General features: G+C 41.4%; 2 protein-coding genes across 9 annotated transcripts; one reads left to right on the forward strand and one right to left on the reverse strand.

The window, feature by feature from the left end:
- Positions 1–531: 531 nt before the first annotated feature.
- Positions 532–14,873, reverse strand: LOC123508715 (cryptochrome-2-like). 8 transcript variants are annotated; one of them, XM_045262596.1, is made up of 13 exons: positions 13,907–14,120; positions 13,530–13,656; positions 11,298–11,393; positions 10,514–10,647; positions 9,926–10,120; positions 8,971–9,146; positions 6,964–7,058; positions 6,681–6,809; positions 6,011–6,190; positions 5,501–5,641; positions 3,898–4,049; positions 2,996–3,177; positions 532–2,183 (listed from the first exon to the last, which is right to left on the reverse strand). In XM_045262596.1, the coding sequence occupies exons 3-13, from the start codon at positions 11,370–11,372 to the stop codon at positions 2,122–2,124; spliced, it is 1,521 nt and encodes a 506-aa protein (XP_045118531.1). In that variant the 5' UTR covers positions 11,373–11,393; positions 13,530–13,656; positions 13,907–14,120; the 3' UTR covers positions 532–2,121. The 8 variants fall into 8 exon arrangements, with proteins under 8 accessions (XP_045118531.1, XP_045118532.1, XP_045118534.1 ...); XM_045262597.1 differs by lacking the exons at positions 13,530–13,656; positions 13,907–14,120 and adding an exon at positions 14,809–14,873; XM_045262599.1 differs by lacking the exons at positions 13,530–13,656; positions 13,907–14,120 and adding an exon at positions 14,700–14,833.
- A 1,845-nt stretch (positions 14,874–16,718) lies between these two features.
- On the forward strand, positions 16,719–17,188 carry LOC123508530 (KRAB-A domain-containing protein 2-like). Its single transcript, XM_045262265.1, has 2 exons — positions 16,719–16,850; positions 16,949–17,188. Exons 1-2 carry the CDS (start codon positions 16,719–16,721, stop codon positions 17,186–17,188), a joined length of 372 nt encoding a protein of 123 aa, XP_045118200.1.
- Positions 17,189–22,687: the final 5,499 nt, after the last annotated feature.

The raw sequence follows: 22,687 nt of genomic DNA on the forward strand, positions 1-22,687 counted from the left end.
ATTATTTATTTTTCCAACATATTATACAACTTGACTAAAATACATAATTGTTCATTGCTTTGTTAATTCTCTCTTGTGGAAAATAAATTATTGTGGAAACAAGCATTTTAGTTTCACAGTAAGAGAGAGAGAGAGAGAGAGAGAGAGAGAGAGAGAGGAATTCCGTGCAAACATTACGTTTTCTCTCTCTCTCTCTCTCTCATAAAGTATAGTCTATTTTCTCAGTATTATCCTGGGAATTCCAGTGTGTGTGTGTGTGTGTGTGTGTGTTTTGTTGTTGCTGTCGGCAGCACTAATTATTTGTTTTTACTAGTTTAACTCTCTCTCTCTCTCTCTCTCTCTCTCTCTCTCTCTCTCTCTCTATATATATATATATATATATATATATATATATATATATATATATATATATATATATATATATATATATATATAGTTTGTTTTATGCTTTTCTGTTTTTATATTCTCTTTCTTTCCTTTTGAAACACACACACACACACACAATAAAATGATAGTAAATAAAAAAAAAACTTTAAATTGGTATTTTTTTATTTGTTAAATTACAACAAATGTTTAATAAACTTTTTAAAAATCTAGATCTTAATAATTAGATTATAAGATCTTTTTGTACTGAATGCTTCATCTTCACCTAACTTCTTTAAGATTACAAAAACTGTACTTAATTATATATGATCTTCACTTCTGTTTTAACCCTTTCACTGTTAATCAACCTTTGCTATCATTGTCTATACAACTTTTGAAAATTTTATCTTTGTAGTATAATCCCTAAAGTATGAAGTCTGCAGCTTAGCAAAAGATTAAGTCAACCTTATATTCTCTTTTTTTCCTTTTAGACCCATCCAAACAATTATTACAATGGTCTTGGTGCAGAAAAACAACCATAGCAGCAGTACAAGGGTTAAAGTGATGAGAACACCCTTCAGTTTTAAAGCTAGCAGCAGTTTTATTTCCTGTGGGAAGCACGACAGGTGTGCTCATAGACTCAGTCACAGGACACAGGTGGGCCATCACTACAGAAGCAAGGGCCACAGATCATGACCAAATGAGCATGAGAAATGGTAAACTCTGAAACTCCTTACCTGCTTCTGTATTTCCATCTTCCTATGACCTGATCTCATTTATCCCATTCTTTTGGCTGCCTATCTTGAATCTCCTTGGGGACTGGCATCTAAGTTGGCCTTTTGGATTAATATTTTTCATTGCCCTTGGCCAGATTTCCCCTCTAAGACCTTACATAATCTTATAAAAAAAATAAATAAATAGTACAAGTATTTGTGTAAACCCAGCAATACTTAACATTGAACCAGTTACTCACACTAAGACAGCAAGGTGAAACTCAATTCTGATTATAAAAAAATTGGTCTTAAACACATTATGAAACACTTCTTTGCCACACCTCTGCTACTGTTTAAAGGCTCCTACAGTGACACAGGTTTTTAAGGGTGATTTTATGGTTCTAGTGGCAGATGACAAAATTTCTATATTGATAAAAGGGGAAACACTAATGAGAAAATGGCAAATAATCTCTGACCTTTGGAAATAGTCATGGTGAGAGAGCAAAGCATTTCTCAATACATCCCTAAACCAGTGACACCCACACCAGGATATGATAATCAAGTACGTAGTGTGTGCAGGAGTGAGTGTGGATGAGCAGCGTATGAGATGGTCCCCAAACACAAAGCTTCCACCAAACCAGACAAGACATAAAATAATGAGGCACACCATCACCTTTATGTACAGAAAAACTATGACAACAACCTGAGAAAACACTTGGAATATGAGTATTACTGATGGCAAAACACTTACACATACTAAGCACACACAATAAGATCTTCAAAAGGCACCCAAACCTGAGGAACCTGATAAAAAAAGCTGCCATGATGTGACTAAAGCCCATTCTTGCAAACACTAAATCTTCCTTTATGTAACGATGAAAAAGCCTAGCAGTTCCACACCAACCCACTTATAATACACAGATTTAAAGCTGGTAACTACTTCAATGAGAAAAAATAGTGAGATTCTAGCATCCCTGAGCTAAAGAACACAATGGAGAGAATGTATGTATGGAGTCAATGAGCTGTGGTGACATTCTGTTGTGGCTTACTTCTTCATCTTCTTCTTGGGTGATGACTGGTTGTCTGATGATGCCTTCTTCTCCTTACCTGCAGGAGAATGTACCACCATAAAGCCTTGGCAAAAAAAATACCATATAAAGACTGATTTATAAATTATTGAAGGGTTAATATACCAAATAACAGACACCACCAGTTTGAGGTTAAAGTGTTGCTGTATTGTCCACACCAGGATTACCTCACACAGAAATCACCCTTAACTTTTGCCTCTCTACAGCAACACACTGCAAACTTGATTAGAGGTTTCATTTTCACAGGATTTAATCATGACCATGTAAAACGTAACTTATGATTTCACATGACAGAGTGACATAATGCTGATTTGTTGAAGGATTTCAATTTAGTTATTACTCTTACCAATGTCGTTATGTAACCTAATATGATTTTATACGACATCTTCCTAACACACACACACACACACACACACACACACACACACACACCGCCTAGTGTAGTGGTTAGCACGCTCGACTCACACTCGAGAGGATCCGGGTTCGAGTCCCGGAGGCGGTGAGGCAAATGGGCAAGCCTCTTAATGTGTGGCCCCTGTTCACCTAGCAGTAAATAGGTACGGGATGTAACTTGAGGGGTTGTGGCCTCGCTTTCCCAGTGTGTGGAGTGTGTTATGGTCTCAGTCCTACCCGAAGATCGGTCTATGAGCTCTGAGCTCGCTCCATAATGGGGAAGACTGGCTGGGTGACCAGCAGGCGACCGAGGTGAATTACACACACACACACACACACACACACACACACACACACACACACACACACACACACACACACACACACACACACACACACACACACACACACACACACACACAGGTCAGTTAGTCTCACCTGCTTTGTACGCTTTGGCCATGCGATCCAAGTTACGCTTCATGACAATGCTGTGGTCTACAATGGGCCTTGGGTAATCCTGTCCAATGATGCAACCGGCAGCCCTCTGTGTAGCCAGGGGCGCCTTCCACGGCTCATAGATGTAGTTTTCTGGGTACTTGGCTAGCTGTGGGAGGTACTTCCTGAGAGAAGGAGAAAAATCTATTTATTGGAGAGAACATAACCTGGAATGTCGTTTTTAGCATGTGAATGAAGAGGAAGTGTTTATATGCTTGGCTAAGGAACAGTGAAATATCTAATTATATATGGGCACAAGTGTAAAATGGAGTAGAAATGTTCTTATACTGAAGCAGATAACAGTGAAACGTGATCACTGAGAGGACATGACTGGAAGCTGAGAATATTATTTCTCATGAACTTAAAAGGAGTGTTCTAATGCATGGCTAGGTGAGAGTGAAACCTGATCATTGAATGACTGAAAGATGTGAATGTTGTCTTTCTACAGGGTGAATTAAAAGATATTACTACACAACCAGGTAACAATGAAACCGGATTATCATGAGTGAATGAAAACTGAGAATACTGAAGGAGTGACTGAAAACTGAGAATATGTATTACACTTCTCAAGGTGAATAACAATGAACTGTTCTTTATTTTGACTTAACTTGACTGTGTATGTGGAAAATAATGACAGGTTTTTCATATATATAAACTGTATTAAACAAATTCTTTACTTACTGGAAATACATGAATGTTTATTGATTGAGGCAAATCTGGGGGCTACAACCAAGACACAAATCCAAAACACTTCAGCTCACTGCCAGAAACAGCCACTCAACACGACCACTTGCTTCTCAATCATGGAGACAACATGGAAAATAGAACAGACTAGGCTGGCTTACCTAATGTAGTCCCCGTGTTTGTCTGTGTTCTTGCCAAAAGCGATGGGGCTGTACACACGGAAGTAGGAGTTGAAGAACGCTGATGCTGAGAGCCACATCCAGTTGCCAGCATTGAGGAACCAGTCAGCATCCAACAGCAGCTCCTCAAACACCTGACAGTACCACTAGAATATATTGCCTGCACACACACACACACACACACACACACACACACACACACACACACACACACACACACACACACACACCCGGTAGCTCAGTGGTTAGAGCGCTGGCTTCACAAGCCAGAGGACCGGGGTTCGATTCCCCGGACGGGTGGAGATATTTGGGTGTGTCTCCTTTCACGTGTAGCCCCTGTTCACCTAGCAGTGAGTAGGTACGGGATGTAAATCGAGGAGTTGTGACCTTGTTGTCCCAGTGTGTGGTGTGTGCCTGGTCTCAGGCCTATCCAAAGATCGGAAATAATGAGCTCTGAGCTCGTTCCGTAGGGTAACATCTGGCTGTCTCGTCAGAGACTACAGCAGATCAAACAGTGAAACACACACACACACACACACACACACACACACACACACACACACACACACACACACACACACACACACACACAGGTTTATAAACTGTTGAGCAGTTTGGATGAAGTGGATAATGAGCAAATGATGTTGAGAGAGGAAAATTTAAATAGAACTACGAGATCACATAGTAAAAAGATAGCCAAGGGAATATGCTTGAAAGATGTGAAGAAATATAGTTTCCAGTAGAGATGTGTGGAAGTGTGGAATAGTTTGAGTGAGGAGGTGGTGTCAGCGAGGAGTGTGCATAGTTTTAAAGGAAAGTTGGATGTGTATAGATAAGGAGACGGGGCCACACAAGTATAATACCCAAGCCCTGTAAAAATTACAACTAGGTGAATGCACACACACACTGGCAATTATTACATTAAAAAAAACTACCTCGCAGTGCATTTCTCCTCTTCTTGTCAAATTGTTTACTGAATACGGAAATAGGAAGGTACATAGAAGAACTGCCACATGTAGACCTGAGTGCCTTATATATTCTCCCCATTTTTTTATATTCCTGTGTGTGTGTGTGTGTGTGTGTGTGTGTGTGTGTGTGTGTGTGTGTGTGTGTGTGTGTGTGTGTGTGTGTGTGTGTGTGTGTGTGTTTCACTGTTTGATCTGCTGCAGTCTCTGACAAGACAGCCAGACGTTACCCTACGGAACGAGCTCAGAGCTCATTATTTCCGATCTTCGGATAGGCCTGAGACCAGGCACACATCACACACTGGGACAACAAGGTCACAACTCCATGATTTACATCCCGTACCTACTCACTGCTAGGTGAACAGGGGCTACACATGAAAGGAGACACACCCAAATATCTCCACCCGGCCAGGGAATGGAACCCTGGTCCTCTGGCTTGTGAAGCCAGCGCTCTAACCACTGAGCTACCGGGCGCGTTGTGTGTGTGTGTGTGTGTGTGTGTGTGTGTGTGTGTGTGTGTGTGTGTGTGTGTGTGTGTGTGTGTGTGTGTGTGTGTGTGTGTGTGTGTGTTGTAATTTTAACCTAACACTGGTCAATCAATGGTGCATCTGTGTGCGTACCTTCATGCCATCCTCCCACGGCTGCCACAGGTCACCCCGGGTGAGGAAGCAGGCCACGGCATGCCTGCTGAGGTGGTGGATCCAGCCCTCCTTCCTCAGCTGGGTCATGATGGCGTCAATGAAGGGATAGCCTGTCCTGGCCTGGCAGAGGAAACAATATATAGTACATGTCAAGCACTCTCTCTCTCTCTCTCTCTCTCTCTCTCTCTCTCTCTCTCTCTCTCTCTCTCTCTCTCTCTCTCTCTCTCTCTCTCTCTCTCTCTTAGTGTGATACGCAACAATTCACAGTACTGAAAGCAATGTATGATGTGTTTATAAACATCTACAAGAAAGAAAAATTAATCAAAGGAGTAGATTTCTGGAATTTCTAGCAAGTACCAAGTTTTGAAGGTGGCTGTAAAACAAGAGAAGATGCCTCACAGCAGCTAGTGATTAGGAAAAGGTGTGCCAAAGGGCAGTGAAACAGGTAAACAATGTTGTGTTAAGTCCATCCACACAAACAATACCTACATTGGTCCAGGCATCCATCAGCTTGTCATCCCTCACCCAGGGGATCTGGCGACATACTGTGTTGCCTTCCATCCGGTCAAAGTTTGGCGTCACGGCTCCAACAGTGTAGAAGAACTCCCGCCACAGCAGCTGCCCCAGGAGGGACACTGGCGGCTTTGAGTGTGCAGAGCCTTTGTAAATCTGGAATGATGTTTTAGGTCTCAGTAAGCTGTAACTCCTCACTAACTGTATGCTGTTACTTGTCACTATATGCTGCTCTTGAATTCAGTCTGACAGTACAGTATTCCAGCAACCAAAATACTACTGCAGCAAACAAAATCCTCCCTGTCATTAATCAGGATAAGATAAGAAATAGAGATGATAAAGCTGATTTTAAAAAGGATAGGAAAAAAACTTGTTCTCAAATGGAGTAATAGATGAATGGGATAAGACCCAGTAATCACATTGTTATTGCCAAGTTGACAGCAAGGTTTAAAAATATTAGACAAATTTAAGGAAGACACATTTTACACAGAGACTGCCACAACTAGACCAGCTTCCTTTATTTTCTTGTGTTCTCTTCAGTAGCATCCTAAGAGTGTAAACAGCTTGAGAACACTGCCAGTCATGCCTCAACTAGCTCAGGGAACTAAAGACAACATTACAGGTCCCACCAAGAGGAGTGAGGTACCTGAATGAGCTGGTGGTACATGACGCGAGGTGACAGACAGCCAAACTTGAGGTACGGGCTGAGGACTGTCGTGCTTGGCTGTAATGAGGTGGGAGAGGTTTTGGGCTTCTCAAATTTACACACCCAACTCTGAGGAGAAGAAAGGAGAGAGGATTAATAGTATGCCATCTGACAGATGAAAGTTTAGGTAAAGGTATTCTCACACATACCAGAAATCCTACAACTTGGAATAATGACTTGGTGTTAAATGGAATACTAATACAATACATATCTTCTGGCTCACCTTTCGTTCCATGTATATTTTTAGGCGAGCTAGTGCCTCTGTCTCCCCTCCAGGGTACAGGCAAGGCTCCAGCTGGCTCTCCTCCACTCCCAGCTCTAGAAAGCACAAGATAATAATGAGCTGATCCATCTTATGCCCACCAGCAATGCATCAGTATCCAGCACATTCACAACCTTTACACACATACCAAGTGAATAATTTCCAAATACAGTAAGTCCTAGTTATACGGTACATATGCGTTCCTGAAAACCTTACCGCAAATCGAAATTACCGTATACCGAACCCATTATAACATGTAATAATAGGGAATGCGTTCCAGCACGTCAAAAGTCACCACTACAGAAATTAAAATACATGAAAATAATCATTAAAAAAAATGTAAAGTATGGCGCAAAAGAAATAAACGAAAATGTTTTGATTTACCCTTCACTCGCCATGTATTTATCAGATGATGTCCCTCCAGAGGCTAAGGGACAGTAGGGATTTCAGTCCTTACTCATCTTCCGCTGAGTGGGAAGACGAGGATGAGACGTCGTTGTAGATGGAGGACTGTTTTGTTTTTCTTGTTTTTTTTATCATAGATTTTTTTATAAATCTTGACACTTTTCTCTACGTCATGAGCCACTTTGGTACTCCTGGCAGAATTTGGGTCACGTTCCTTCAGGGTTTCCAGAGCTTTTCCGATATCACTGAAACATTCTCTAAGAGTTTTGATGTCCAGGCCATGCACAAGTTCTTCTTCCTCATCTTCCTCTTTTTCTGCCTCCTGTGACGCCTTGTCTAGCTCTATAAGTTCATCATTTGAGAGAGGTTCAGCATGGCTTTCCAAAAGATCTTGAACATCATCATCATCAACTTCATCAAAGTTGATGATGATATGCCCTATGGCACAGATTTACTATGTCATTTCTGATCGTACCGATGTCGTCTTCAGCAAAGCCTGGTAAATCATGCGCACATTCTGGCCATACTTTATTCCAAGCCAAGTAAAAGGTAGACGTCTTCACTTCATCCCAAGATGACTTGATGTTATTTAAGGCGTGCTTGATGTTATACAACTTCCACCATTCCCTGATAGTGGGCTTGCCAGGCCCATCTGTGTCCTTTACCAGTTGCGACATGGTTTGCTGCTGGTAGCAGGCTTGAAATGGTTGCCATAATTGTTACGAATATATTTGTGCTTACAATAGACCCTTCAATATTCTATTTATTCATCTAATTAGTAATGCATGTAAGAAATATGCAGTTAAAAAAAAAAATGGGGGGGGAGGGGAAGAGATAACAGGCTCTAAAAGTGGTCAAGTTAAAGTCAGTACTGTGAGTGGCGGGGAGGTGTGGTGTGGGTGATGTCATCACCCGTGCTCCCCCACTCTAGGCCCTCTCAGATGACATGAGCGGATACTGTATCTGTGAATTTTCTTACCGTATAACGAATCAAGGGTAGTAATTTCCAAATACCGTAACTGTGAATATACCGTATAAAGAACTACCGTATAACGAGGACTTACTGTAGTGCACACAGCAGAACCACTTGCAATTAAGACTATTTCTGATAAGTTGTTGCTGTTTGTCTACTGTCAGCTCTTTAGAATTCAATGAAGGAGACGACCAGATCATTGTGTTTAAATGTTGCCAAAGTTGTTTGAAAGAACGTTTTCTGCAAGTGTGTCATCATTCAAAGCATGTCATCTGCAATGTGTTTGCAGTGGCAATACAGGGTGACTGGAGAACAGGACACACTGGAGTTATAATTGTCACAGCCCACCCCTCATGCATTCCATGCCCAACAACACGTCTAAACACTTGCACCACTCACATCTTAGCAGCTTATTGCTATACCTCACAAACTAACACCACTTATAACTGCTCATGGCTCACTTAATTGGTTTAGTGTTTGTTATGTTTAATATTGATGAAGAGGTTTATTATATTGATGGTTTAGTGGATACCCATGCTTGCATGCACTACTTACTCCCATGGGGCTTATCCTCACCCACATCACTGTACCTTTGAGAGAGGGAACATCATAGGAGACATCTGTTGCTGCCTCCCCACGTACGTGACAGGATTCTGGCAGGTCATTGAGGGTGTCCACTGGCTTAGGAGGATGACCAAGCTTGCTCACCACCTTCTCCAGGGAGACATAGGTCAGAGGGGCCTTACCCAAGTTAGCCTCAATGATTCTGTAATAAACATTGATTACCAAGATGAAGACAAAAGTTTGTCTATTCAACAACGGGTGGAAGTGTTTTCACAGAGGTGACAGTATTGGTATGTGACACAAAGTACATCAATCTCTATATGATACCTGTATACCAGGCCAGTAATCCCACACAGGGTGGCCCAGACAAAGCACCACACACTCACACACTTTCACTCTCTTAGCCCTGTCAATCCCTGGTGGAAAGGAATAGTCTTGTACATCACCATACTACACCTCAGCAGCTAAGACATAACACATGATGACAATTAAAGCAGGTGATAACTATATTGTCAATGAGTTTTTTGTACTAGTGTTCAATTTAAGTTCCTGAGATACATGGCAGGAGTGAGGTGGCAAGATGGGAGGTCCAGTAGAGAGGTAGCGGAGATGTATAAAGTTTTAAAGACCTCTCTGTTGAGATGAGGAAGAGGAGATTGAGATGGTTTGAACACGTGAGAAGGGCACAAGGAGGGAGGAGGTGAGGACTGGAGGCCAACGGCCAGTGGGAAGGCCAAAGAAAAGGTGGGGGGAGTGTGTGATGGAGGATATGAATCTGTTGTGAATAGCTGAACATACAGCACAAGATTGTCAGTTGTGGAAAGTAGTCATCACCCTTCCAATCCCACCCTAAATAGAAAATGATGATGATGATGATGATATAATGAGTTTTTTGTACAAGTATTCAACACAAGTTACTGACACAACATGATTACTGTGAAACATGAGCAGAATCGCCTCAAATCCGTAGTTATGTCATACTTTTCAGTCCTGTACAGGGTGTGACCGTGGCGACACACCACCTCCACCCCGGACTCCCTGGCCAGCCTCTCCACCTTCTCATCCCGTCTCTGAGCATACGGCTCCGTGTCAATCTCCCATGTGATCTTCTGCACATCCCATTTCTTGAAGAGTGCTGGGAACACTTCTTCTGGTGAGCCTCGCACCACAAACAGCCTGAGGGCGAGGAAAGGTGAAGGTGAAGCTGTTTGCTATAACCACATGTGGCCTCAGTGCTCCTCTCTGCTTCTTGTGGTCATCATTTCTTACCAGAACACAAGGCTGCTGTCATGTCTGGATCTCCACAACACAAAACTCAACACAAAGAAGGCACTACTAACAATATTGAACAAAATCCATCATAAACATTATCTACTTCACTACAAAAATATATAAAAGTATAAAAATGTAATGCAGAAAATTTGTCATGCATATTTTCTTCTTTCTCTTCAACCATATTTTGCACTGTATACAAAAACATGCATAACTTTGATTGTTTAAAGGTCTGCATATCACTCATTGCTCAGGCTGCCCAAACCTTCCCCCGTGCCTGATTCCATTACACCATACCTGGATTTCAGTTTCCGCAGACTGTCGTCCAAGTCCCTCAAAGCTTGTGATAGAAACCTCCACCTGTTGATGCCCACCCTTGCATGCTTCACAAACCACGGGTCCAACACAAACACCGGCCGTAGCTCTGCACCCTGCCGGAGACATGCCTTACTTTCTGATCACCCTGCACTTGTAATACTAACAAGATGTATGTTAGTACTATATATAAATACTTTGTAATGTGTGGATTTTCAGTTGTAAGGTTGCAAAATGAATAAACCAAAGTAGTAGAAGTAGAAGTAGTAGCAGTATCATTAATCAATTCTAGTTTTAATACTCTATCTGTCTAACCCTACATACTTTTCAGTTTCTTGTACATTTAATACTATTGCTATATTGTGTAATATTGTATATATTCAACATTTCATGCTGTCTGTTTATTGTACTTTTAATACCTGGGCATGTGACACTTGCTTAATTACCTCATATAATATTGAAATTATATACATGCTTCATTTTGAGTGCTAGATTAGGTTTGATATGGTTCATTACTTTCACTGCTGATCCCCTCACATGTTGACCATGAGTCAAAAGCTTTATACTTTGCTCCAGAAGTAAATATTCAGTCTCAAAATTAATAAAACTAGGTTAGGTTGGGTTTAATTCAGTTTATCTTATTGCCTGTCCCTTTACTATATAGATCACATTTTCAAGAAAGTTCATATTTTGGTATATAAATTAATCTTCACAATCTCAGAATTGATAGGAAAAAGCACTCATTCCTATAGCACCCATTACATACCTCTTTAACAGCAGCCAGGAGTGCAGGATTGTCGTGGAGTCGAAGCCCCTTCCTGAACCAGTGCACAGTGGTCATGGTGATAGACACTGCACGGATCTGAAAGATTTCACAAGTGTAGGAGTCAACAAGTCTTAACAGTAAAGGACCTGTGAAATAATACAAGAACAAGAATTTTGGCAAATGTTTACTTTCTTGCCTATCTCAAGTTAAGGATGAAAATATTTTTTCTAATAGATTTTGGTGTCTTTAATGAATCTACCAATCATTTCCTTCAGAAATCAGCTGTTTATCCCCTTTCAACCAAAAGCAACCCAACCTTATGAAATCTGATCAGATCTATGCTAACCTAACCTAACCCATCCCAACCCAACCCAACCTGTAACTCTCACCTAACCAAACCAAATTAATTCATAAAGGACCTTACCTGGCCAATGTAACAGTACTCATTTAATGTCACTCTCCTCCTCACTAAAGTGGTGAAGGAGGGTTAAGGGAGGTGACAGACAACGCTCCCCACATTGTGGGGGATACAGCAAGGCCACCTGAAGGAAGAAGGCTTGCAGGATGCTGTCTTTTTCGTGAGCCTTAATAAACAGGCATCCTGCCAAATTTGTCTGATCCACTTTCACAGTGGTCTGAGGAACACAGATGCTGCTTTGGTTATTCAACCAGAAATCTTTAACTTTACTGCAGAAGGAATGCCAGTTGATGGAAGTAGAATGAGATATATGTAGATTACTCTGTACAGTTTTGTGGTCCCAGTGCCTACGCAGCCAGTGAATGGCAAATAAAATAAATTTCCATACTAGAAGGTGACTGTTCTGCAGGAAAGGTGCCCTTTCTGTCAGCAACAGTGAAGTCACAATAACGGCACTTCTTAGTTTTGGGGATCACGTAGCTAGCCGTGCAACTCCAATTTTTTGTATTGTCACAGAAAGTACACTCACTGTTGCACTTCTGACACTTTACACTTTGTGGCAGAACACTGTGTTCCATCAGGAAAGATACTGTTGCTTCGTTATTCTCAAAGAAATGGGCGATAGTTAAAAAATAATTACTTGTACAACCATCACACAGGGACATCTTAGCTAGATGGATTCCAGTTCAACTTGCATCTCTTATCTTCAAAACAAAGATCCTTCATAGCCTGAAATAAATAAGTATCTTTTTTTATTGTCTCCATTCAAAGGTACGAATGAAATTTGGTCATTCTACACCAATTTTTCTCACCCTCCATCTGCCAACTCTGTACAGGGGGGTCTTATCAGCCCATGTATGGAATATTCTTCACAGGTATGGGGGATTCCATTCATGCTTTTACTAGATAGGGTGGAATCAGGATCTTGACCTTGTTTGTGGATTGGCATCTCAGTGGACCTTACTTTCAACTGTTTTTGTTGCCCTTGGCTGGCTCACCCCAACGCCACACACTTGTATAAATGCACTCAACCTCACCCAATTGACAAAACTGATAATTCAATATGAAGTGGGATAATTTATTGGTCAGCAATTGTCTCCAATGGATCACAGTATCGCTCTGGAAGAGACCGGATAAAATCTTATGAATCACTGGCCGCATTATACCTACTAAATTCCTAAGGCATATACAGTATATATATATATGTATATATATATATATATATATATATATATATATATATATATATATATATATATATATATATATATGGATGAAAACACGCAGAATAAAAAAAAACATTGATGAGGGAAGTAAGAATTGCTGCTGTTCCATGGACAAGAATAAAATATATCATTATTTAAAATAAATATACACAGTACACACTGATATTCATATTTTAGTTTGTATTTTCTTTACTAGTAACACAATGCTCACATTTCCTCCATAGCTTCCAAAGCAGCTGGTTCAGCCAATCATTGGTAAAAGTACAAAACCACAGCAACCCCCCTTTCCCCTCCCCTCCCGCCTCCCCCACCAGCTTGGGGTACTGTGGGGAATCGGGGGTTTTGGGGGGGAGAGCCAAAAGAGGCGAGATATGGCGTTCCGAAAAAAAAAAAAAAAAAATCTAACCTAACCCAACCCAACCCAGACTCAGTGTGCTCCGGGAAGCAAAACGGAAACAACAATTGTGGACTTAGATTCTGGTAGGTACCTAGAATGTTTACTTTATTACTTTGGACATAATAAGGTCGAGCACTCACCAAGATTCTCACTGACGGTAAACACGTTACATATACTGCACATATACATACGTATTATACAGATCGGCGTGGAGCAGTGATTCTAGAGAAGAACCCAATCATTTGCTACTATGCCGTTCCCCCTGTAGAGACACCTTCCTTACTATCCACACGCATCCACTTCTGGAGTTTGGATTTGCTGTTTGGAATAATGATTATCATTGAACTAAAGCTGCCAGAATCAGTACAATGTCAATGAACAAAGAGGATTCGAGGTCGGGAGAATATGTCATATATTGAGCGTGTTATGGACTTTACATCAGTGAAGGCCCAGAGGTGAAAACGAGGTTACACAAGTGTAGGTATGGGGATTAATACGTAAACCTAATAAGTGTTGTAAGACGAAGAGATTGTAAAGACACAAGAATACGCCTGATAGTAATACGCACCGGTATTTATATTTATCTGTTTTTTTTTTTTTTTTTCCGCTGCTAGCGGTGTGTACATTGCACAGTACGTGGTATGTTGTGTGTGTTGTTGACGGTGTGTAAAATGTGTTTGTTTAGTTTCGGCGCGGTCTGAGCTCGGCGAGTTTGTTTACACTGACCACGTGGTGTTAGTGACAGGTATCGCCCCGTTAGATAACACGTTTTATAACCATCCCCCCTTCACACTCCCGCCCTCACCTGGCCACTACGCCACACCCCACACCTGTGAGCTGTTGTCCGAGCTGTGACAACTGACAACTCTCTCTCCTTTACATCAATGCCATCTTAATCACTAATTGGAACCTCACCTGACAGTCTCTCTCACTCGATCATTATCATACAGTTTAACTCTTTGACAGTCTTTGCTCCCATGCACCTCACTCCTGACTCCTCTATCTGACTGTTATCAATTAAACTTCTTTGTTGACTATGGGGATATTTGAGGAATTTACCCACTTCACAGCGGTAATGCTTACCTGTCCCATTAGCGAGATCTTTTCAACCTGAGTATTTTGAACTCTATTATATACACCGGAAGTTTATTATAACACCACCAGTGATTCTTTAAAGCATAAATACAGTACATATATATATCAAATTACTAAACTCTAGTCTAGTCGCCTATTGTCAAGAGAAGAGGAAAGGGTAGAAAAAACTCATTTGCGATGGAAACAGTTAGCTGATTCATTTACATTACACCAAAATCTACTGGGAAAGACAATATTAATTTGTGGTCTACTGCTCGGAACCTCACCTTCAGTGTTGCACAGGTAAAATCACTTTTCTCACTCACTGCACCATACACCTTCACTACATCACACAACACACCACTCACTGCGCTTCACCCTCACTCCTAATCTTACCTAACGCGGGAGCTAACTGAACGATCCTCGGCCCAGTCCCACGCTCCTCGCAACACATAACTAGCAAATTACGCAAGGATCAGCTTTCTCGAAGTTGGCGGATTATGGAAACCTTCAGCTTTTCTCTACCTGGACCAATCAGAACGCCAGCAAGTTAAAGGTTACTGCTGATTGGTCTACTTGTCACCTCCATAGTTCGCTCCGGCAGACTCCGTGAGATTTTCTTCTTTCATATTTACGTAAAGTAACACGTGCGTTTTGTAACAATTATTAGCGCTTCTTATGATGTAAACATGCTTATTGATGTTTATTATTATTATTATTTATGTTTGTTTTAGTTGCAGTTTGGTGATGAAATGCCTCGGTATATTCGTGATTAATATAGTTATTTGAAAACACTCAGGGTAATGTCTGAATCTCACTTTTATCTTTTGTGTTGCAATGATGGCATGGTATATGCAAATGTTTGCAAGAAGTGTCTTCCAGGAAGGAAGATGATTATACCTAGTTATCCTAGTAAAGGATGCAGCTAACTTTGACAAAAACTTATTACCTTTGTTACCCTGGAAGTTCGTTTTTTAAGATGTAGCCCAAAGTATCATTAAGGACTAACTAAAGTAACTGTTTGTATGTTACAGGAAAATTATGTGTAATTAGTTCATGAAATCCCGGAACATTTTAGTAAGTTCATGGAACCACTGCAGTCATCAATAATTACATGTAATCTCTAAAATGTTAAGGGATTTCGTGTAAATACTGTCTTATGTAGTATGTTTAAACAGAGATTCACTGATTTCAAATCAGTGAATGTATGAAACGGTAAACGTCTATGTGAAGAATAATTTTTGGTCAAGAACACCTTCTTGACTTTCTTGTCAGTTAATTGTGTTCGGTGTCCTGCAGAGTGCACTGTTTCCAACAGAATGTTGTTGATTTAAATATGGCCGAGAATGTAGAAGAAAAGTTCAACAAGCTTCTATTCGATAAATACGAACAAACTTAGATCTACTTTCAAAGGAGGAATATTTCAAGACCATTGAAAGAGTTAAGACTGCAACCAGTCTTACGACACGGGCAGTATTATCAACTGAGCAAGTAAGTAACAAGAGTGTTTGTTAAGTTTAAGTGTTTTAATAGTTTAGATTTTAAAGAGCGTTTTTTAAAGTTACTATTATACATTCATATATTGTTCCTTTTTTCCCTATGACTTTTAATCATATGAAAGTAGCATGACTATGGCCTCAATTTGCTTTGAATAGAACTGAATCAGGGAGGAAATAATCAACGCAACTTTGAAATCTAGATGAGACAGTGTAACAATGCCAAGAATACGGAAATTCCAACCCACTGCTTTTAACCCGTTCAGCACCGTCACGTACTTTTTTTCTTTATTCATTTCTGGCTAATATCAGACGATTTAAAGAGTTTAGGAAGGACGAGATGATATCAAATGTTGTGCAGTCTCTCTCTCTCTCTCTCTCTCTCTCTCTCTCTCTCTCTCTCTCTCTCTCTCTCTCTCTCTCTCTCTCTCTCTCTCCCCTGCCATATTGTTTTTGTTATGATAAAAACTAAAACTTATATAATCTAGTGCAGTCTCTCTCTCTCTCTCTCTCTCTCTCTCTCTCTCTCTCTCTCTCTCTCTCTCTCTCTCTCTCTCTCTCTCTCTCTCTCTCTCTCTCTCTCTCTCTCTCTCCTGTCATTGTTTTTGTTATGATAAAAACAAAAACTTATATAATCTAGTGTATTTTCTTGTCTATTGCAGGGTATGAGGTTCTTCAGGTGTGGAGAAGCTAATAAGAAAGAAGAATAATCCTGATGACCCAGCTGTCTAGTTCGCGACTATACCTATAGACACCTTTGACATCATCAGACATGCTCATATTTCCACGGACCATTGAGGGAGAGACCGCATGCTTAACGAACTATCCAAAAAGTACTCTAACTTAACAACATGGGCTGTGGAGACGTACAAATCATTCTGCCTTGTGTGCCAACGTAAGGCCAAGAAACAAGTTGCAACTGGTGTGGTTGTGAAACCCATTGTTAGCTCAGAGTGTACAACTCAAGAGGACAAGTCGACCTCATTGACGTGCAGTCACTACCCGCAAAGAATTTCTAGTGGATCTCGGTGTACCTGCAGGATCATCTCAACAAGTTCTGTGTGCGCCGTGCTATTTCTTCTAAGAGAGCAGTAGAAGTTGCTTATCACCTGATAGACATATTATTGCTGCTCGGAGCACTGGTCATATTTCAATCTGACAATGGCAGTGAGTTCACCGCTCACGTCATCACTGAACTGAAGATTTGCGGCTATCCCTCAAGATTTGTACATATAGGCCGTGCCATGCACTCACAGAGCCAGGAATCAGTGGAGAGCTAGGGCTAACAGTGATATAAAAGACATGCTAACTGCCTGGCTTACAGACAACAACACTGGAGACTGAACTGTTGGCATTGTACAATTCCAAAAAAAAAAAAAAAAAATCATGCAGGTATCAAGTGCAGCCCATACGAAGCCTTATTTGGCTGCCCCGCAAAGATTGGCCTCACTTCCTCTACACTTCCAGATGACATTATTGAAAGAATGGAAACAGAAGATGAGCTACTTAGCCTTGTCAGCAACCCCACCTCGACAGATGACACCAACCCTACCTCAGCAAATGATGTTAACAGCCCCACTTTCTCAGCTGACATCAACAACATTCCCACCACAGATGACATCAACACTCCCACTTCAGCAGATTATGTCAATAACTCTCCCATGATAGATAACATAACTAACCCCACCTCGGTAAGTGACAGCAATTCAGCAGATACCAATAACCTTCCCATAGATGAGCTAACTAACCCCACCTCCGAAATTGACATCAACTCAGCAGATGATGTCAATAACCCTCCCATGGCGGATCACATAACTAATCCCACCTCTGCAACTGACGTCAATGACTTAAGTGTGGATGATAACCTTAGTTAGTCAGTGACCAATATTACACGGCATCGGAATGAGATCTACCATGCTCAGTGTAATCAGGCAGATCATATGATCAGGCGCCACAAAGCTTTATTAAAAAGTGTAATGGAAGGTGACACTGTAGCACTTACAATACCAACTGTAAATAGAGGGCGGGAAGATCCAAGGAGCATTCTCTGTGTCATTGTCCAGCATGATCAAATGGATGACAAATGCAGGATTGAGGTGAAGTCGGGTTTCTTAAAAGGTTTCTATTCTCGCAACGATTTTGAGGTGTGTCCTCAGCGTCTATTGTTAATAAGTGACATCAACATGAACACTGAAATATCTCTCCGAACTGCTGTTAGCTCAGGCTCAAATTATGGAAGCTGAAATTCAATAGCAGGTGTCATGCATGCATGGTAACCTTTCCTGTCCTAATATTAATTATTTCTCTCTCCTGTTATTGAGAAAATAAAGATGAGATGGAAAAAAATTCGCAGAAGTTGCGGTAGTACTAGTAGTAGTAGTAGTAGTAGTAGTAGTAGTAGTGTTGTTGTTGTTGTTGTTGTTGTTGTTGTTGTTGTTGTTGTTGTTGTTGTTGTTGTTGTTGTTGTTGTTGTTGTTGTTGTTGTTGTTGTATATATCATATTTCACTGTGTTTGAATTTCTTTTTAGGTGTTGCAATTATACATACAGTGTCTAAATATGTCATCATATTACAATGTTTGTTTCTCATAGAATAAAGGTTCGTTAAAACCAGTTATTTCATTATATTTCTAAGCAGATATTTCAATATTTACACGAAATCCCTTAACATTTTACTAGAGATTACATGTGATTATTGATGGCTGCAGTGATTTGATGAACTTACCCAAATTTTCAGGGATTTCATGAAGTAACTAATTACACACATTCCTTGTAATATATTAGTAAACAATCAGAGAGAGAAAGATTACCGAATATCAAAAGTGCAAAGCAAACAATAGCAATATATGATATGATACATGTGTAAAATTGTGGGTCGCGTCTGGTCCGTGGGGAAGCAGGAGGTGGTGGGTCAGCGGGACCTTTATATCCTTGGCGGATGGATAGCCACATGTGGGTCGCCTTTAAGGCAGTAAAGGCCCACGCCACTCCATAGTAGCATATCTAACAAGCAAACAAGTAACGCTGCTGTGTTGTGCTAGTTCTGCCTTCGCCCTTCGGTCTAACCTCAACGTCAGTTGACATCCAGCCAGTACTATGACACCATCTCTTCCCTATCCATCATCTGGAGGCTGCACTATGTTCCTCAGCATAGCTAAGATGCTGACATGCATGAAAACAAATCGAACCAAATGTTATATGATCGTTTATAGCAGGGGTTCTCAACCTGGGGTACGCGTACCCCCAGGGGTACGTGAGAGGAATTTTTGGGGTACGTGGCGGGTTTCTCAAAATGCTTAAGTTTTAAATAGCAGCAAATTCGTTTGTAGTATACAATGTGTCCTTCACTAGAACCAGGACACGTTAACAACGTTAACAAGGAAACTCTTGAGTTATATCACTTGAGAGGAAGCTCTCTTGGATTACAGTTGCCACACAACCTTGCAAACCTATAATATTTGCTCCGATTTCTTATCTTATATGTTATTCACACACACAGTGACTTATTTATCACTGTTACTAGTTACAAGTTGCAACTAGCTGCAAGCAACACTAGTTCACTGCCATAATGATCGAAAATTGTCTGATATAGTTCCTTTTGGTAAATGCATTGCATGTTAGTCACATATAGTGTCTCCCTGTGAGGTACCAGTTCCTATCGACACTACCTCATAGAAACATACTAATATTAATTAAAAATTGTGTCTGCTCCACATATATAACACAATTTAAACTTAATAAACTAAGTCAATAAACCATGCATTTATTGTTACCCTTCCTGACGCTGCATTGTGGGTAAGGGTACGTGATCAATACTGAAAGACTTCGAGGGTACATCACATTAAAAGGTTGAGAAGAAGAAGAATTAACCTGTGCAGAAGCGAGGTGAAATGTGTGTTAAGGTTCCGTGCTGTCTTAAGTCTCTAGAAATGAAAGATCTTGGTACACCAGACAATTATGTTTTGCTCTATATTATGATGTCAGTCGTATAAACTCAAGTAACTATAAAGAAATACCATGGTAGAATAAGAACAGAAAAATACTGGTAGGAGTAAAACCCTGGCAAATCAATAGATACATCGTAATACAGTGTTTAGAGACGATTACTCTGTACCGCGAGACGATACTGACTCTCTCCTGCGAACACTGAAATTGTGACAGTTTGGGTCCTCTCCTATTGATATTAATCAAAGTATTGCGATTTATTCACAATAGTAATATATTACACTCCGACGGAACACGGGCCTAATGTGTTTGAGATGTGGCATTTTGTTATAGTACATTTCGCTCTATATAGCGACTGTTTAGGACTAAAAAACTGTAGCTTCAGGTAGATATTCAATAATGTTATCTATCGATTTTCAGTCTTAAAGTAGGGGAAAATTACGAATATTGATGCATTTCTTTTATAGTCCTCCTTGCTTCTCGAAAAGGTGCACGAATTTAGAAAAGGTTGAAGAACACTAAACTGTACCCTGAAAAAAATACAGTAAAAAGATAAGATAAAAATGACCAACATCTCTATTATTACGGAAGCTAATAATAATACCAAGACTAATTAAGTAATTCAGAGATAACGAAACGAACGACGATCACGAGAGCTTCCACGATAACAGTGTGTACGATAAGATTTGATTCCAGATTCCTCGATAGCGCTCCGAGTTTCCAAGATAACAATGGCATTCCAGTTTCCTCGATAGCGATGCAAGTTTCCAAAATGACGATGCCTTTCCATGATAAAGATGCCCTTCCAGTTTCCAAGATAATAATGCGAGTTTCCACGATCAAGATGCAATTCCAGTTTCCACGGGAACGATGCGGGTTTCCACGATGTCGATGCGGTTCCAGTCCTCACGATGCGATTTCAAGACACAATATTGAAGTCCACTTGCCTACACAGGTACTGGGACGAACCCTTTCACCCCGTAAGGATCCACCCAACACCCTTGAGTGCGAGTAAAGTGACGCTGCCACCTTCCTGCGCTGCAATTGAAGTCCACTTGCCTACACAGGTACTGGGATGAACCCTTTCACCCTGTAAGGGTCCACCCCACACCCTTAGGTGCGAGGAGAGTGGCGCTGCCACCTCACTGCGACGCAATTGAAGTTCACTTGCCTACACAGGTACTGGGGCGAACCCTTTCACCCCGTAAGAGTTCACCCCAGACCCGTGAGTGCGAGGAGAGTGACGCTGCCACCTTACTGCGCCTCACACGGGTAGCCATGAGCATAACCCGCCACACTCCACTCCCCAAACACTGTCAGTGAGTCCTTTTCACCCCGTAAAGGACCACTGGTACGGTCAGTGCCTGGCTCATGGCGCACAGCGTGCCCTCGTTCATGGCGAGTTGTTCAGCCCGATGTCATTATAAGCAGAGGTCCTGTACACACCACTCACCACCAGACTCTATGCAAGGAGCCCTTATCACCCCTTAAAGGCCCCTCACGGCATCATCTGATGGACGGTAGACACGGCACCCTGCTTAAGGCGACGCCTTGCCTAGTATGAGGCGCTGCAAGTTGACAACAATCAGTGAGCTTGAAGCCGCGAAGGAAAATGAGTCCACGCTAACAATGGGATTCCACGACAGGTTGCGATTCCAGTGTCCACGGTACAGATGTGTTTGTTGAGGATAACGATCCGTTTATCGAGGCTAACGGTGCGGCGATGGCGATGGCGAAACGATCCAAAGTATTATTACCTACACAGGTACTGGGACGAAACTTTTTACCCAGAAAGGGTCAACCCCAGTCCCGTGGTTATGAGAGCAGTGACGATGCAACCTTGCAATGCCTCACACAGGTCGCCATGAGCAATGACCCGCCACACACCACTCCCCAAACGCTGTCATGAAGTGAGTCCTTTTTACCTAACCTAACCTAACCTAACCTAACCTAACCTAACCTAACCTAACGTAAAGGACCCCTGGTACTGTCAGTGCCTGGCTCATGGCACAGCGTGCCCTCGTTCATGGCGAGTTGTTCAGCCCGGTGTCATTATAAGCAGAGGTCCCGTACACACCACTCACCATCATATTCTATGCAAGGAGCCCTTATCACCCCTTTAGGGCCCCTCACGGCACCATCCGGTGAGTGGTAGACATTGATCTCTTGCTTATGGCGACCCTTGCCTAGTGTGATGCGCTGCAAGTGGACGACTAGTAGTGAAGCTTGAGGCCACCAAGGAAAAGCAGGACCTGCAGCCAGTTCCCTGCCTTGGGCCCCAGGCCGGACCCGACGGCCACCTCCTTCCCCCGTGCGGCGCCCAAGGCCGTCACGGCCCTCAAACATCTTTAGGCCGAAAGTTCTCAATCGTCGTTTTAATTTTGATTCGAATATAAAATCGTCGATGGTAAATGAAAAATAGCTTTGGTGTGAAAGTGTGCAAGAGTTAGCTGATTAATGAAACAAGGTGAGGCAGCTTTGCTCCGGAGTATTTAGTGTACTTTGCATGTTGCTGCCGTGAATGTGTACGTGTTTGTAGGTAACTGGATAGAAACAGTAGACCAATGGTAGTTGTGTAGCTATTGGGGAACTTTTGAAAATTAGTTAAGCTTCTGGATAGAGTGGATGAGTGCACACAGGTTTGCGTGTCTTATACATAAACTGCCACTTGTAAACATAAATTTTTCTATTTCATGCTCTTAGAAAAAGCAAACTTAGTTTTCTTTATTTCCTGATCACAATGACGTGTAAATATCAATGTTTCAATCATAAGGAAACACTAGGAGAGGACCCAAACTCCCGTTGAAGTTGCCAGATTCAACAGATATCGTAATA

This window comes from Portunus trituberculatus, chromosome 25 (assembly GCF_017591435.1).
Source record: "Portunus trituberculatus isolate SZX2019 chromosome 25, ASM1759143v1, whole genome shotgun sequence".
In the NCBI taxonomy this organism is placed as follows: domain Eukaryota; kingdom Metazoa; phylum Arthropoda; class Malacostraca; order Decapoda; family Portunidae; genus Portunus; species Portunus trituberculatus.

Coding starts and splice junctions, on each gene's coding strand:
- LOC123508715 (XM_045262597.1), bottom strand. CDS start 11,372: ATGACCACTGTGCACTGGTTCAGGAAGGGGCTTCGACTCCACGACAAT. Junction 4,050..5,500: donor CGTGGGAGGATGGCATGAAG/GTACGCACACAG, acceptor TGGTACTGTCAG/GTGTTTGAGGAGCTGCTGTT. Junction 2,184..2,995: donor GGCCAAAGCGTACAAAGCAG/GTGAGACTAACT, acceptor ATTCTCCTGCAG/GTAAGGAGAAGAAGGCATCA.
- LOC123508530 (XM_045262265.1), top strand. CDS start 16,719: ATGCTTAACGAACTATCCAAAAAGTACTCTAACTTAACAACATGGGCT. Junction 16,851..16,948: donor GTGTGGTTGTGAAACCCATT/GTTAGCTCAGAG, acceptor GTGTACCTGCAG/GATCATCTCAACAAGTTCTG.